Source organism: Cibotium barometz, chromosome 48, assembly GCF_041138505.1.
Source record: "Cibotium barometz isolate CiBa-2024 chromosome 48, ASM4113850v1, whole genome shotgun sequence".
Taxonomy (NCBI): domain Eukaryota; kingdom Viridiplantae; phylum Streptophyta; class Polypodiopsida; order Cyatheales; family Cibotiaceae; genus Cibotium; species Cibotium barometz.
The window spans coordinates 45,169,703-45,185,475 of NC_141093.1; the positions used below are offsets into that span (position 1 = coordinate 45,169,703).

Genomic DNA, 15,773 nt, shown 5'->3' on the forward strand with positions numbered 1-15,773 from the left:
TAAAACCAGCTTTCTCCTTACCCTTGCCCAAGCTTTGGTCAATTCTAGATTGCACCCATTTGACATTAAGCTCTTCGGAAGCCAAGACCGAGTTTATGAGTTGACGAAGAGTTTGGTTTGGATAGATTTGTAGTCCTCTTTGGAAGATGGGTTGCAATCCTGACTCAAATTTCCTCTTCTTTTCTTCTTCAGTAACGGTCATGAAGGGTAACACTTCCATTAATACCTCCCAAAATTTGGAGACGTAAGAGGTAATGGATTGCCCTTCTTTTTGCTCCAACCTGTCCCACTTCCTGCATATATCCTGAGTAAAATTTGGAGGCAAAAGTTGATCATAAAACTTTTGTTTGAATTCAGCCCATGTAGAAATGGTGTTGCCGGAAAGCTTCTCGGCCAACCACCAATGAGCAGCAGTGCCTTTCATGTACATGCCCACATGTCTGAGTTTTGATGATTCTGAAAATTCTCCCTCATGAACAGCAATTTCAAATTGGGAGATAAAAGATAGAGCTTTGGTAGAATCATATTCTCCATGAAAATACTCAAACTTAACTGTTTTGTCACCTGCAGTAAACTCTTTAGTCTTCTTCTTCTTATGTTGATGCGTTTCCTCTTCATCTCTCTCGATTGGTTGCTTATTTGCTTCATTAGTAGGAACATATCGCTCAATTCCATCATGAGGAGGGGCTGATTTATGAGTCGGTTCCTTGAGAAGACTTTCATGAGCTTTAATAGATGACCTGTGGGGAGGAGAAACATGTGCGGTAGAGGCATGATGAGAGGTAGCAGATGCCTCTTCTCTTTCCTGTCGCACAATAGATTTAAGCTTTGATGTTTCAGCTGCATGTTGATTCATAAGAGGAGGCTTTTTAAACCTAAGCCCTCCTTCCTTTCGAGTAACTACATCACCTTGTCCCATGAGGTAAGAGACAGCCATATCTCTTGGTTGAACCCCCAATTCCATGGCAACATTTTCCAATGCATCATTCACAAAAGGAGAATGCTTTGACACACGAGATACATGCCTTGACTGTGAGTCTTCATGCATATCCTTGAGTTGTTTTTGCATCATACATAATTGCCTTTTGAGGTCTGCAATTTCAGCCTGCATAGCATCATGTGCATCACTCTGTATAGCCTTCTCCTTACCACGGGATGGCTGTCCCATATATACATGAGTTGCATTTCCTTCCCTTCTAACATAAGATGGCTGTCCGGCATGTGCAATACCATCATGTGACCCAAGAAAAACATTTTCAGCAGTGTATTGTTCATGCATTTGAGTATCATCATGCACATTGTCTCCTCTTGGCTTCACATATGTACTCTTCCTTGGATTTACATCCCGTGAAGTACCTGTTTGGCTCGCCATAATGCTTAAGAATGCTAACAGCTAGTGTAAGCTAGATTAGGACCGTCTTCCACACAGAAAGGAGGAAGATCCTAGGCTCTGATACCAATGAGATTCCCCCGGTCGGGGTTGAGCACAATCTTGGCAAACACTTAAGCTATTAACATAATTAAACAATTTTAAATGGCGCAACACAATAGAGTAAGAAGCTGAATTTTATTTTGCACACTGTACTAGGGCCGGAAAGGGCCGACCCCCCTTGTAATAGGTTTTATTATCAAGGAAAACTGTTACAAGCCTCACGGGCATTCACATGCCAAACTGTTCAAGTGCATCCATGATCATGAAAACAGCATTGCAAACAAATTTGTCGTAGACGATGGAATCCATAGCTTCACTTGAGAGTAGCTTCGTTCCTTGATTCCTTGAAGCTTGTCAAACGCAGCTATGCTCCACTGGCATCCATACACATACACATGTGTGTGCCAGGACCGAGACATAGGAGACCATATTGACAAAGCATTCGAATCTCAAATTGAAAATTGCTTGCAAAATGCTCTTACCAAGTATTGGACGATCAATGTCGAGCTCCACCTCCGTGCGGACGAACTACAGCTTGAATGTGACCGTTTTCCACTTCCGGCTGAAATTAGGGTTTCTGATTTTTAGGGTTTTAAGCAGGTTATATGAGTCCAAAATTGGGCATTTTGGGCTCTTTAGATGCCTATGAGTGAGGGGCACAACTTGGTATGGTTTCCTCCAGAATTAGGGTTTCTGAAATTAGGGTTTCTGCAGAATTAGGGTTTCTGAAAATTAGAGTTTCAGCAGAATTTGGGGGCGGTAGAATGGTTAGGAGACTCCATATTCATTTAGAAGAGAGAGATAGAGTGAAAAGGTGAGCAACTGGAGGCTTAACTGTGAAAGGAAGAATCTTCAAGCTTTCCATTGGAGTTGGGAGCAAGAGGGAATGAAAATCAGCACTCTCACCAAGCAAAAAGTTGGAGAGAATAACAAAAATAGGCTCTCTTGAAGGGGGGCGCCTATTTCTAGAGAGAGAGTGTAGAGAGAGGTAATTTTCAAAATGAGTAATAGCATGGTGGCAGGTCCTCATACTGCCACCCAGTCCATAACCATCCCTTTTCCACACAAATTTAGTGGGAAGGGTGCCTGGACACTCGCCTAGCCGACCGGAAGGGAATTCTAGTCTATTCTTACTTATAGTTTGTCCGCCCGAGCTTTAATGAAGTGTGGACGCCCAATCTCACTTATAACTTGGGCGGACACACTTATTAAAGTGTGGACCTGCAAAACAAAGAATACATTGCTTTAACTCATAAAAAAGTAAAGTGGTGTACTTACCACCTGTCTACAGCCCACAAACGAGGTCAGAATACAGTTTCACTCGCACGGTTCACAAGAGGGCGTCCCCTACATGTGAACTACACAAACAAATCTTGCATGCAATCAAATAGTTCATGCAAAGACAGGATTTTTAAACTTGCAAACATGTTATGCAAGGATGCATTGAACAGTCTCCCTATTCATTTAGCTTGTAGTCCGTGGTACCACACTCTGGATTTGGGCGCAGATACACAATCCCAACCCATATATCCAGCCTACTGGCTCTCGGTGTAGACATAAGTCCCCAACCATAAGATGCCAGTCCATCCTACAGAACTCGTCCATAGGCCTGAAGCGCAGAGAATGCCCAAATAGTGACATATAGTAGCAGGTACAGCAAGTACAAGGATTGGTACAGCCAGTACAGTGGCTGGTACAGTAGGTACAACAAGTACAATGGCTAGAAATCATAATAAATGATTAAATACCCTTGCCTTCAGTATTTCTTCGCCATGGAAGCCTCCAAAACAGTCCCCAACAGTCAGTATTCTTCATGGGCAGCCTTAAAGAGAGAGAGAAAGAGAGTAGCCATCATTAGGGCAACCTGTAACGGTGGTAGAGGCTAGTGTGCAGCAAGAGAGCCTCTATCAATGAAGAGAGAGGACTCCAATTTATAGATTTGGGCCTCCCATGAGCTAAAATGGCAAGAGAAGGCTACAATGACAAGTGGAGAGCCACACAATAGCTGAAGTGACAAGTGTGAGGAAACTTGTCTCACTTTGATCCACTTTCTAACAAGTGTTAGGCCACTTGTCTCACTTTGCTCCACTTTCTTGCCACATGTCCCAATCTAAGAGATGGGTCCTTTGATAAACTTTATCTCTAAAAATATCCCAACTGGTAGACATTCTGTCATAGGCACTTTGCCAACTCTTGGTATCTGCTCAATTCGAGATGTAATGACGCGAACAGAATTTCCATCGGAGTCGGGCCACAAATAGCAACTCTCCTAAATTTTAGGAGTGTGGTCCTTTGTATTCCAGGATAATCCCCCATTCCCAAAGCTTGTACTTTCCAAATATTTAGACATCCTGGAGGCCACCAGACCCCTTTCATACTGGGAAATGTCCAGGCTGGTGACACACGGAGGGCCCCCTATCCCGTTACCGGAATAGTATTTGCTTTATTTCTTTGAAGAGACTGACTGTGGAGTGACGATAAGCCAAAGGCAAGATCTCTGAGGACCAAGAGTAGGGCTGAACTGTACAGGCTGTAGAAGCACCAATGATATGACCAATCTCGAGCCTATGCACTCTTCCCAATGGATGTAGGAAGGCTGCAAATCTGAGGCTGAGAGAAGGGGCTGATTGGGACTGTTCTAGGCTATGTATGAATGCTGAAAATGAATATGAATGCTGAGTTTTACCTTCACCAAGTGGCTGTAGCAAAACGATGCAAACAAGGATGCTGAAAACTGAATGAATGCTGAAAACGCAAGAGGATCTGTAGGCTGAATGCTGTAGATGCTGTGTTTTACTGAATGAAGGCTGAATAAGCGTTGATGCTCCTATATGCTGATGGGGAAAACGCTGAAGGCTGATGTGCTGAATTCTGCAATCACTTATGCTCCTTGTGCTGAAGGCTCCAAGCGTTGAGGTCTTCAAGGCTGATTATGATATGAATGATATGCTCAACTATTTATATGTTCAAATGATGCTGGTCGGATGGCTACAGACCTGGCTGATTGCATCTGTCCTGGATAAAGTGCTATAAATTATGGGAATAATACTGGATAAATTCTAATGAATGCTAGATGTTATCTGAAGGCTTCTGCAATGGTCTAAATGCAGTGGATGAATGCTATGCATTATGCAGAGTGCTTTCTAATGCAAACCCTAAGGCTTCTATTGACTCTACATGCACGAATGAATCTCTTCAAGTGGGTTAAGGGACTTGGATTGACTGCCTAACTGACTGTCTAAGGTTGAGAATGACCTACGTAGCTCGTGCTTGACTTATCCTGAACTGAGGATTACAATGGGGTCACGGCGCACAACAAATATCATCCTAAAAGGTACTAATAATGTACAATGTTGCACTGATGATGATGAGCCATCTTGTCACCATGCACTACAATGTAGAGTGCATGTGACAGTGGGTCTAGACAGAGGACTAGATTTAGGGAATTCTACCTTTTCCAGAAGGCAGCAAAGATTTATGTACCTTTTTGTACCATATGATATACTGAATTTCTAGCTATCTCTCTCTATTCGAGCTGAATACCATCAAGGAACAAATGAGGATCATTCGAGAGGAGGAGGAGCAACATAAAGAGAAGACATCTTCATGGGTGGAGGTGATCACAAAGACACAAAAGAAGATGGACGAGGCCGAGAAATGGATCGAGGTCGCCAAGAAAGGGAAAGGTAAAGAATCGCCACCCATCCCCACTCCCACCATCATCAACATGACCCTTGAAGAGGAGCAAAGGAGGAAGACCCGGGCCTTACATGTACGAGTGTCCGGTCTAAAAGACCATGATGATGCGGAAGGGGAAACCAAGGAGCTCTTCTCTATGATGGGCATTGAAGCCACGCACACAAAGGCATGGAGAGTGGGAAAGAAGAGAGAAGGTAGTGGCGAATCTTCTTCTAAGGAGAGAGCACTTATCATTCGTTTCCCCTCCATGGAAGCGAAGAAGGACTTCTTGAAGAGACGTCCTACACTCACGCAAACGGGAATATTTCTTGGAGATGACCTCACACTCTCGCAACTTGCCCACATGAAAGAAGTTATGCCCGAGATAAGGGCAGCCCGAGAGAAAGGGAAAGTGGCCTTCTATAGAGATGGTAGAGTGGTGATTATGGAGAGGCGCTCTTCATGACGGCGCGAGACCTATGGGACTACACTCAAAGTTGCTACTTGGAATTGTAATGGATCTCTACGCCTTGATGTAGGGGCTTTTGAGGATAGTTTCACTGGGAGGGACATCATCTTCTACTGTGAGACGCATCAGGCTCCTGGACAGTCCATGCCACATGTTAGTGGATACCGATGGGAGACAGCTTGTAGACAGGAGACTCGTTCAGAGCATAGAGGACGGGGCTCAGGAGGAGTGGCAGTATTGTTTAGAGAGGAGCTACAGCCACTGATACATATAGTCCGCAGAGATGAGCAGGCTAGGTACATGTGGGTTAGACTGAGGGCAGAGACCGGCAGATATCTCTACATTGCTATATGCTATTTTGCTCCTAGTACATCAGTGTATGCATCACCTAGCGGGCAGTCTCCCTTTTCTATTTTGGATGATGACATTTGGGAGTTCTCCAGGGATGGTGACATCATTCTCTTGGGGGACTTCAATGCTAGGACCGCCCATAACCAGACAGTATTCTATGATACCTCAGAGGAGATGTTGAGGGAGCTTGATGTTAGGGATATGGGCCTATCTAGACTCTCACAGGATGAGGAACATACAGTGTATGGGCGGTATTTGATAGACATGGGGACTGCACATGGATTGGCCATCCTTAATGGCCTACAGAGATTCCCGACATCGGGCGGTTTCACTAGTTTTCCACATCGGCATGGTGCTAGTACAGTGGACTATGTTATGGCTCAGCCTAGTCTCATTCCCTCTTTTCAGGATTTTATGGTAGGCACTAGGCCGGTTGGAATAGCAGTGGATCATGCTATCTTGTCCTTCACTCTCACATTTCAGTTCAGCACCGCTCCATTGGGACAGGTCCCCACACACACTCGTTATACCTTTACGAGGGAGACTGACACCGTGTACACGGATGAGATATACAGACGCCTATGTGCCGAGGAGCCGGGACGGCCATTAGATGAGCTCACTCAGATATTGATAGAGACGCTTCATGCTGCAGCATCAGAGGCATATCCCAATAGTCAGCCTACACGGAGACGATCTGGGAACATGCCCCAGAATAGTTGGTATGATGAGGAGTGCAGAGAGATGAGGATCAGATTACAGAGAGAGGTGCTCATGGGTGTTACCACTCACAGACAGTCATGGATTACCTTCCGGCACCTAGTGCGACGGAAGAAGAGGGCTTATCTTGCTCAGTTAGAGAGGGATTTGTACCAGTTATTTTATGAGTCAGGACTCAGGCGAGGCATGGAGACTATTCCATGAGCATTCACCATCACCAGCCATTACCTCCACAGAGATTTGGGGTGAGTATGCAGCATCCCTGTACACAGCACCAGGACAGCCGCCCCTGCCAGACCCATCGGAGCCATGCCCAGAGACATGTGCTTTCTTTACTGCTGAGATGGTAAGGAAAGCTATTGACAGGATGAGGACTGGGAGAGCATATGATCATGATGGTTTGGTAGCAGAGCACTTTATTCATGCCAGAGATATGCTTGCAGAGCTTATTGCTATGATGTTTAACCGAGCCATGTGTGAGGGTTTTCCTGAGACTTGGAATATGTCCACGATTGTGCCTATCTTCAAGTCAGGGGATCCCATGCTTCCTGGGAATTATCGTACCATCATGATTGGTCACACATTGGCTAGATTATATGCATCTATTCTTGAGCAGGAGTTGAGTAGATGGGCAGAGAGAGAGGGCATACGTGCATCAGGGCAGGCAGGGTTCAGGAGAGGTTTCTCCACTCTTGACCATATCCTGACACTCAGAGCTATTATTGAGGAGGGCAGATTATATGGCAGGAGGATTTACTGTTGCTTTGTGGATTTCCGCAAAGCTTTTGACACAGTACCGAGAGCCAGACTGATGCGCAGACTACAGAAGATGGGACTGCCCACAGAGCTGATTTGGGGAATCATGGCTTTATACAGGACAGTTGTGGGGCAGGTACGTACTACCCAGGGTATATCTGAGATGGTTCACTCCACTATTGGGGTGAAACAGGGCTGCCCCCTTTCCCCCACCTTATTTGGGATGTATGTGGATGAGGTTTCGGACTATGTAGAGCGGGAGGGTGACAGAGGAGCACAGCTAGCAGGACATGGATTCCGCTGTTATTGTATGCTGATGATATTGTGCTGATCTCAGATTCTCCAGAGGGGATGTAGCGTCATTTGGATGCATTGCACATGTTTGCAGAGGACAGTGGATTGTCTGTTAACCTTGGTAAAACCAAGGTGATGGTGTTTAACACCACAGCACAGTGGGTTAGGAGGTCAATGCCCACCTTTACATATGGTCAGGAGACAGTGGAGTATACAGATGCATATACTTACCTTGGTGTTGTTTTTAGTGGCCCACTATTTTCCTTGAGGAGAGCAGCGGAGACCAGATTGACCAGAGCTTATGCAGCATTGGGGAGACTAGAGAGGATGTGTTCGCAGGTTCAGTTTCAAGAACCTCGAACAAAGCTCTGGCTCTTTGACACTTTGGTCACTTCAGCCATGCTGTATGGAGTGGAGATATGGGGACCCTCAGTGGATCACCACAGCCGAGCTGGTAGCACTGATGGATGGAGACGTATGGAGAGGTCCTTGGTTTCTATGATTTCCCGGATGATTAGGGCCAAGGCCTCCGTACCACATGATATTATCCGTGCAGAGATGGCTGCCCCCCCATTGGTAGTAGAGGCACTCACTCGATCAGTCTCCTTTATACATAGCACTTGGGCTCTCCCTAGAGACAGATATGCTCGCTTAGCCCTCGAGTCTTCACGACAGTTGGCATCACAGGGAGACGGATCATGTTGGTATGCACAGATGACAGCTTGGTTCCAACTGCATGGCTTTAGTATGGACAGGCTACCTCCATTTCAGTACTCCCTGGATGCACCCTCCCTCTCTCTCACACGGGCAGAGATTACTAGACTTATCAGGCAGGACTTGACTCAGCTGGACACTAAGAGGACATGGATACAGCCGACACATGAGCTTGGTACGAAGATGGCTTTCTATAGAGATCATCTTTTCCAGCTCACGGAGGATGGGTTTGTGATTAGACCCAGCTACATGGATACTCATCTTTCTCATGGGGTACAGTGTGCTATTGGTCAGATGCGCACATCCTCACACCAGCTAGAGATTGAGACTGGCAGATTCAGAGGAGTACCAGCTGAGGCCAGGATTTGTCAGCTGTGCCAGATGGAGCCAGAGACAGAGTTACATTACATATGTCACTGTCCAGTATATTATGAGATACGAGGCCGTTTTCACTGCCTGTTCAGAGAGGGCTTTGGACCACTTTCTAGAGTCATGAGATACCAGGATCAGAGATGCCTCGGATTGTACTTGCTGGAGCTGCGTAGACATAGAGAGGGTCTCCTGAGAGGGAGGGGATCAGAGAGGGAGAGACACCTACAGAGGCAGATTACAGACTTCTTTCGACCAGAGATTGAGCAGTCAGGTCAGCAGGCATTGCAGCTAGCCCCAGAGTACAGCCGCACCAGAGGTACACTGATTGATCGGGCTATAGAGCTGGGGCGGTCCAGGCGCCCCAAGATGAGAGGCCCATCTCGACACCGGCGGAGGCTACAACAGAGGATCAGGACCATACTAGCACGGCATGGGAGACGTCGAGTCAGAGTACTCACCATGGAGGATATTGAGGAGATCCGCCAGCGTCCGATGCGGCACATATTATGAGATGGAGGCACCTCCATAGTGTACCCCTCCGTCCCACATGATATTGTATCCCCTCACTATATTCCACTCACCTCCATAGCATACCCCCCCCCCCCCCCCTCACTATATTCACACCCTATAAGGGTTTCTGTTTACCTTCCATTTCCAGTTTCATTTTCTAGGTGCCTGTAGTATCATCTTTATTTTTCATTTTCTGGGGTGTTTTTTATCCAGACATTGTATCAGATCCACCATGATGTAACTTTTGGTCTCATAGGTCATTATGGCCTTTTGAAGACGTTAATATAACATTTCATTTCATTTCATTTCATTTCTCTCTCTCTCTACTCTCCCTTCTGTCTACGTTTTTGCATCAGCATGTTCTAGATGGTGTTTAGGGCTGAAAGAAGTAGCTCAAAGCTTCCGCATGTAACATTGGTATCACAACATCAGGTTCAGCAAGGCTAAACATTGATTCAGTCCCATATGAAGGTGTATAGGTCCAAGGTACAAGGAAGTGCAGAAGTACGAGGCCCAAGGCAAGGAATACAAGACAGGGAAGAGCTCCCAAGAGGTTGGTTGTTGGTGGTGTTCCACAAAGCCCAAAGGGGATGGCAGTCTTGTGAGCCAGGAAAGGCTTTCGGGCAACGGTTCCAAGGGAGGATGATCCTCCAAGGGGTGGAGTGAGAGTGCCAGACTTATTTCTCAGGAATGAAGACCAAGACGGTGTTCACAGACAAGGCAGGAACGGATTGGAGATTGGATGGAACAGATGCATAGATCTTCTTCAGAGTTAGAGTGGATTTGGGGACCGGGCCATGCATTCAGTGGAAAGGTTGCCAGAGTAGGAAGGATGACAGAGGGACTTCAGGAATGGAATGGGATGATGACAATCATCCAAGAAGCAAATTGGAATCCCGTCATCAAGTTTAGTAGAGGGGGATGTCATGTGCGCACACATGTACATGCTAATCTCAGGGCTAATCCTGGAGGCAACATGATAAAGACTCACTAGAACTAGATATTTTGGAGCATTGACGTGCAGGTTATGGCAAGGGATGGACTGGAGTGGACACATGGACCTGTCGGCTGGGTGCTTCATTAAAGAGATTGATGTCCAGGCAGTTGGCCGACCAGCAGTCGGCCAGATCTCTAGTTATTCCAAGGCCTATAAAAGGCACTTTTGCTCATCGTTTTGTTCATTCACTCGCTCTTGGGTGTGGGTCTAGACATAGGACTAGATTTAGGGAATTCTACCTTTTCTAGAAGGCAGCCCATGGCTGCAAGGATTTATGTACCTTTTTGTACCATATGATATACTGAATTTCCAGCTATCTATCTCTCTCTCTACTCTCCCTTTTGTCTGCGTTTTTGCATTAGCATGTTCTAGATGGTGTTTAGAGCTGAAAGAAGCATCTCAGAGCTTTTGCATGTAATAGATACCATGAAGGACTTGGGAGATAGCACAGGCGGAAGCATAAACAATAAACTTATGAGAGAGTGCAAAGGAGATTGAGAGAGTTGGACAAGATCACCTTTTATAATAGCAATAAAGCTTTACAATGGCAATAGCTAGCAGTTGAGTGTTGAACAATGTGCGAGGGAAGTGGATGATGGAGAGAATAATTGGAAACTCCTTATATAGTGCAATAGGGACCTGGTCGACTACCTCTAGGGCTGGCCGACATGCCCTAGACAAAATAAATAGGAAAAAATGTATAAAATATCCAATAATAGGTATAGTTCCAAAACACAGAGATGCACAAAATCTAACACCCCCTCTGCATCTCATAGTGTGCAAGAGTCGGAAGAAGATAAGTCGATGAAGATGCAACCATGGACCCTCCAGCACCGCGAATACTGGAATCACCTCGGAGAGAGCACCCGCCAACTTGTTTCCTCGAAACAAGATGCCACCACGAACAGCCAGGAACTTTGCTTGGCCACGAATTCCTACACAAGTGTGCAGTGAACTCCAAGAATAGATGATGAGCTGCTGGACACACCGCATCCATAATCCCCAACAGCGGACGGAACACATCATGTCCCAAAAGCCTCGAACAATGAACTTGGAATAGATCCAGTTCATAATCTCTGCTGTACCAAAGATAACCATGTCTTGCCAAATGTCCAATGCTTGGAACTCCGAATCACGGTCCCCATGCACCAGTAAGTGGAGCACTTCTCTAGTACACATGCAGTTTCCCCCCATGTGCTTCCAGCCAAAAGAGGTTTGTGGGTGGAAGAGAGAGCTAATTGTAACACCATCTGGGCTCTCCTGAGCCGGAAGCGTCTTGGGAGCCCTAGAAGTGGTACTAGAATCTGTATCACTATCCTGTGTCGTGTCTTTGACTTTTCTCTGAGATGAAGCCTTGCCCTTGGTCTTGTCCTTCTTATTGGGCAAACAATCTTTGGACAGATGGCCTCTTTTCCAGAAGAAGTAAAGCACCGACTCTGACCTTTCTTTTGAACTGAGGAAAGTGCATGGTGAGAATTGTTGGCTAACACCTTCAACTTACCCTGCGAGACGAGAACAGACGACTTCTCCAATAGTAGGTAGCTAAGATCATCAAAATCCAACTGAGTGGATGTGACCTGGCACCGCAAAGATCGAGAAATCACATCTAGCCCAGAGGAAGCTTGGTGAGGATAAGAGCAGCTAGCTGAGAAGAGGACAAAGCAGCACCCATAGCCAGTAACTGGTCATGAACAACCTTGGCCTTCATGAGAAAAGACCGCATGGAATTGTTTACAGGGAATGACAAACCATAGAGTTGCCCCTGCAAGGTAACTGCCCTCATCGATGAATCTCGTGCAAAGAGATCCTCCAATTTTGACCATACCTTATGAGCATTGGTGAGAATTTGCATGGCCGGTGAGACCTCCTCTGTGATGGTCCGCACAAGCACAGAATGCGCCTTTGAGTCTTGATTCTCCCAATCTTGTAATTCCGTAGCAAATTCATCCTCATGATCTTGAGTCCACCTCCTAGAGTTTTGAGGATGCTCGGGCTTCCTTTCAGTGCCCTGAACAATGTCCCACAAACCCTTGTGGATGAACCAGATCCGCATCTGAAGCTTCCAATGAGCATAGTTGGGTCCTTTTAACTTGTCATCCTTGTTCGTATAGGGGGGAGCCATATCCACAACAACAAAGAACAAATCTCAGCTCTCAAATACTTCTCTCAAGTGCTTTCCAATGAAGCGAGGCACGAGGAACAATCAGCACCCTCTCAAACCTGAGAGAGAGAGAGGCTGGACAGCAGCAAAACAGTCCAAGATCCACCGGGAACCTCCTACCGGAAGGGCAGGGACTCGTGGAGGAAGAAGACAATGTAGGACCACTTGTCTGGCAGCACCAATTGCAAAGAACTCACCAAAAACAGATGCCGGTGCATAAAACACAGCCACAACAATAAATTGCAGTCGGACAGACAAGGGAGTAAAAGAAGTGCCTGGGTTTGGATTGGTTGATAGTGAGCTTGAAAACAGTGTTGACTGCTGTGATGTAGTTTCTGGTCTCGTCATAAATCTTGTACTTGAGATGCTTTTGCAACCCTGTGTATGCTTGTACAGTCTCGACTCTTCACAGCATAGGTTTTTGTGTGCAAGAAACATGGGCTAGTGCGGAAGATCGTAATGTTGGTCTGGTGAAGGTTTACTCTTAGGTCTTTTGTCCTTGCAAAACTGTAAGGGCTTCTCAATGATGCTGCAGCCCCAAGAAAGTGTGTGATGAAAATTTCTATTACATTATCTGTATTATGTTTGAGACTAGAGCCAACTTTTTAAAAATCAACAAGTTTATCTATTTGGAGACTAAAGAGTGCAGGAGGAGAGTGAGTCTTCCACTGGTATATTCTCTGTTGTGCGACCTCTACCAGTAACCAATAACTTGCTTAAATGGGCTGTGTGAAACGCTTAACGGAAATTTGGAAAGGAACATTTTTTTGGCCACGTGATGCGACTTCATCTTATGTGTGTGTGTGAATGCGTGTGGAGTGGTGTGGCTGCCTGACCTGTAGCCCTTACTCCTTTATTGTCAGCCCAATCATTCAAATGTGCCATTAGTGCAGCATTATAGATCTTGGCTATCAAGTGCCCAACCAAGAAGGTGGGTTTACTTTGCAGGTGACAGGTTTAATGGGGATAATCATGCTGGTCATCCATGTTTGGGAAAGCAATAATAAACAGTCTTATGGGAGAGCTTAGCTAAAACTAGTGCCAAAGGCTTGCAGTCATGAGGGAAACACTTTGAATGAAGTTTTTCGTGGTCCTTGGCTCTTCCATTAAAGAATACAATGGTGTAGGCTGTTTATATGGTTCAGTAGGTTCAGAGCACTGAGCTTAATGGGTATTTATGTTCTGTTTTACGCACCATTGCCATGAAAGTAGTGCAAATCTGACCATTAGCTCCTTTGTTGTCACAGCATTCTTGGGATTTGTTGAAATGGCGAACGATCAGGATGCGTACTCTCAGGAACCACAGAAAAGGTCTGAAATCTATACTTATGAAGCTTCATGGCAGATCTATGGAATGAATTGGAGTGTCAGGAAGGACAAAAGGTTCCGGTTGGGGATAGGAAGTTTCGTTGAGGAGCTCAATAACAAAGTGGAGATTGTGCAGCTCGATGAGAAGACGGGGGATTTTAAGTCAGATCCCCAGCTCTCTTTTGAGCATCCTTACCCTCCAACAAAGATCATGTTTGTTCCCGATAAGGAGTGCCAGAAGCCAGATTTATTAGCCACAACTGGAGACTTCCTTAGGATATGGCAGGTACATGATGATAAGGTGGAGCTGAAGAGCATAATGAACAACAATAGGAACAGCGAGTATTGTGCCCCCCTTACCTCATTTGATTGGAACGAGGCGGAACCAAAGAGGATAGGCACCTCTAGCATTGATACAACTTGTACCATTTGGGATATAGAAAAGGAGGCTGTGGATACGCAGTTGATTGCACATGACAAGGAGGTTTATGACATTGCTTGGGGTGGAGTGGGAGTCTTTGCATCCGTATCTGCAGATGGCTCTGTACGAGTATTTGATCTGCGGGACAAAGAGCATTCTACCATTATCTATGAGAGTCCTCAACCAGAGACACCCCTGCTAAGGTTGGGCTGGAACAAGCAGGATCCTCGATATATGGCCACTATTCTCATGGACAGCTCCAAGGTGGTAGTACTGGATATTAGGTACCCCACAATACCAGTAGCAGAGCTTCAACGACATCAAGCGAGTGTTAATGCTATTGCTTGGGCACCTCACAGTTCTTGTCATATATGCACTGCAGGAGATGATTCACAGGCTTTGATCTGGGACCTCTCATCAATGAAGCAACCTGTTGATGGTGGCCTTGATCCAATACTTGCCTACACAGCAGGTGCTGAGATTAACCAGCTTCAGTGGTCATCGACTCAGACTGACTGGGTGGCCATAGCTTTCTCTTCAAAATTGCAAATTCTTAGGGTGTGAGGAGATTGCTGTGGCATTTCCTCTACTGCATAGGGGATTACAAGTCAAGGCTTTCTCTGAAGGTGTGCTCACCTCCTACCTTACATTTTTTAAATTCAAATAAAGGTAGCATGGGGTTCCGTCAGTCGAAAACTTCCATGTTTCCTTTCAGTTGAACTACTCTTCTGTAAGTGTTGTTTGATGTGAATACACTTTCATTGGATTTATGTGATGGGGTAGTAATGTTTTGTCAGGGTAGAAGAGTGTAACCCCATGACTTGTAAACATGTGGTAGGCCTTTAGTTGCTTCTGCATTTTGTACAACTTTTGGAATTTATATTATGTTTGTTTGTCCCTTGGGGGGTTGTGTTGTGTTGTTTCTTAACTCTCCCCTTTGAAGTACCACAATGCCTTTAACTCTCCCCTTCGAAGTACCACGATGTGTTTAGAGTCGTAAAAGTCATACACTCAAAACTCTTCTGTAGTAGCTCCCACCTAAATCTGTTAGCCACCCTTTTCCCCTTTTAACATTTATGTATACAAACAATTAAATTGTGTTTTTGTACCCTAATGAGTCACGAGTGACCAAGAATCTACTAGAAATACTCACATTGGAAGTCTTATGGATGGGTGTTTTGAAAGTCAATCCTTGTGACAGTCGGCAAGTTGGGAGTGGCAAAGGTATTATGACGTACTGAGGCTTGAAGTTTCTTAGCTCTCCCATTTGCAATACTGCTATGCCTCCTAGAGGTCAAACACTAAGAACTGCTCTGTAGGAGGTCCCACCTAAAGTTATTTACCTGCACCCTTCCCCCCCTTAACATCTTTGTATACTAACTTTTGAATTGTGATTTTGTACCCATTAGTCACAAGCAGCCAAAACTTCACTAGTAATACTCATATTGGAGGTTTTGTGGATCGGTGTTATGAAAGCCAGGTCCTCGAAACATTATTGCTACAGGTAAGATGCCATACTGTATTATGATTTTATCCTTGCTACAGTTTGCAAAAAAGGTATGATGCCATATTGTATTATGAGTTCGATTTTTG

At 45.4% G+C, this 15,773-nt stretch overlaps 1 protein-coding gene across 1 annotated transcript in view; it reads left to right on the top strand.

The window, feature by feature from the left end:
* Positions 1–15,080, top strand: part of LOC147611211 (WD repeat-containing protein LWD1-like) — a 55,334-nt gene extending 40,254 nt beyond the window's left edge. Inside the window, exon 2 of the mRNA XM_086785878.1 lies at positions 13,699–15,080. Coding sequence (XP_086642004.1) covers positions 13,719–14,744 — 1,026 coding nt within the window. The 5' untranslated portion in view covers positions 13,699–13,718 and the 3' untranslated portion in view covers positions 14,745–15,080. The remainder of the gene's footprint in view (positions 1–13,698) is intronic.
* Positions 15,081–15,773: the final 693 nt, after the last annotated feature.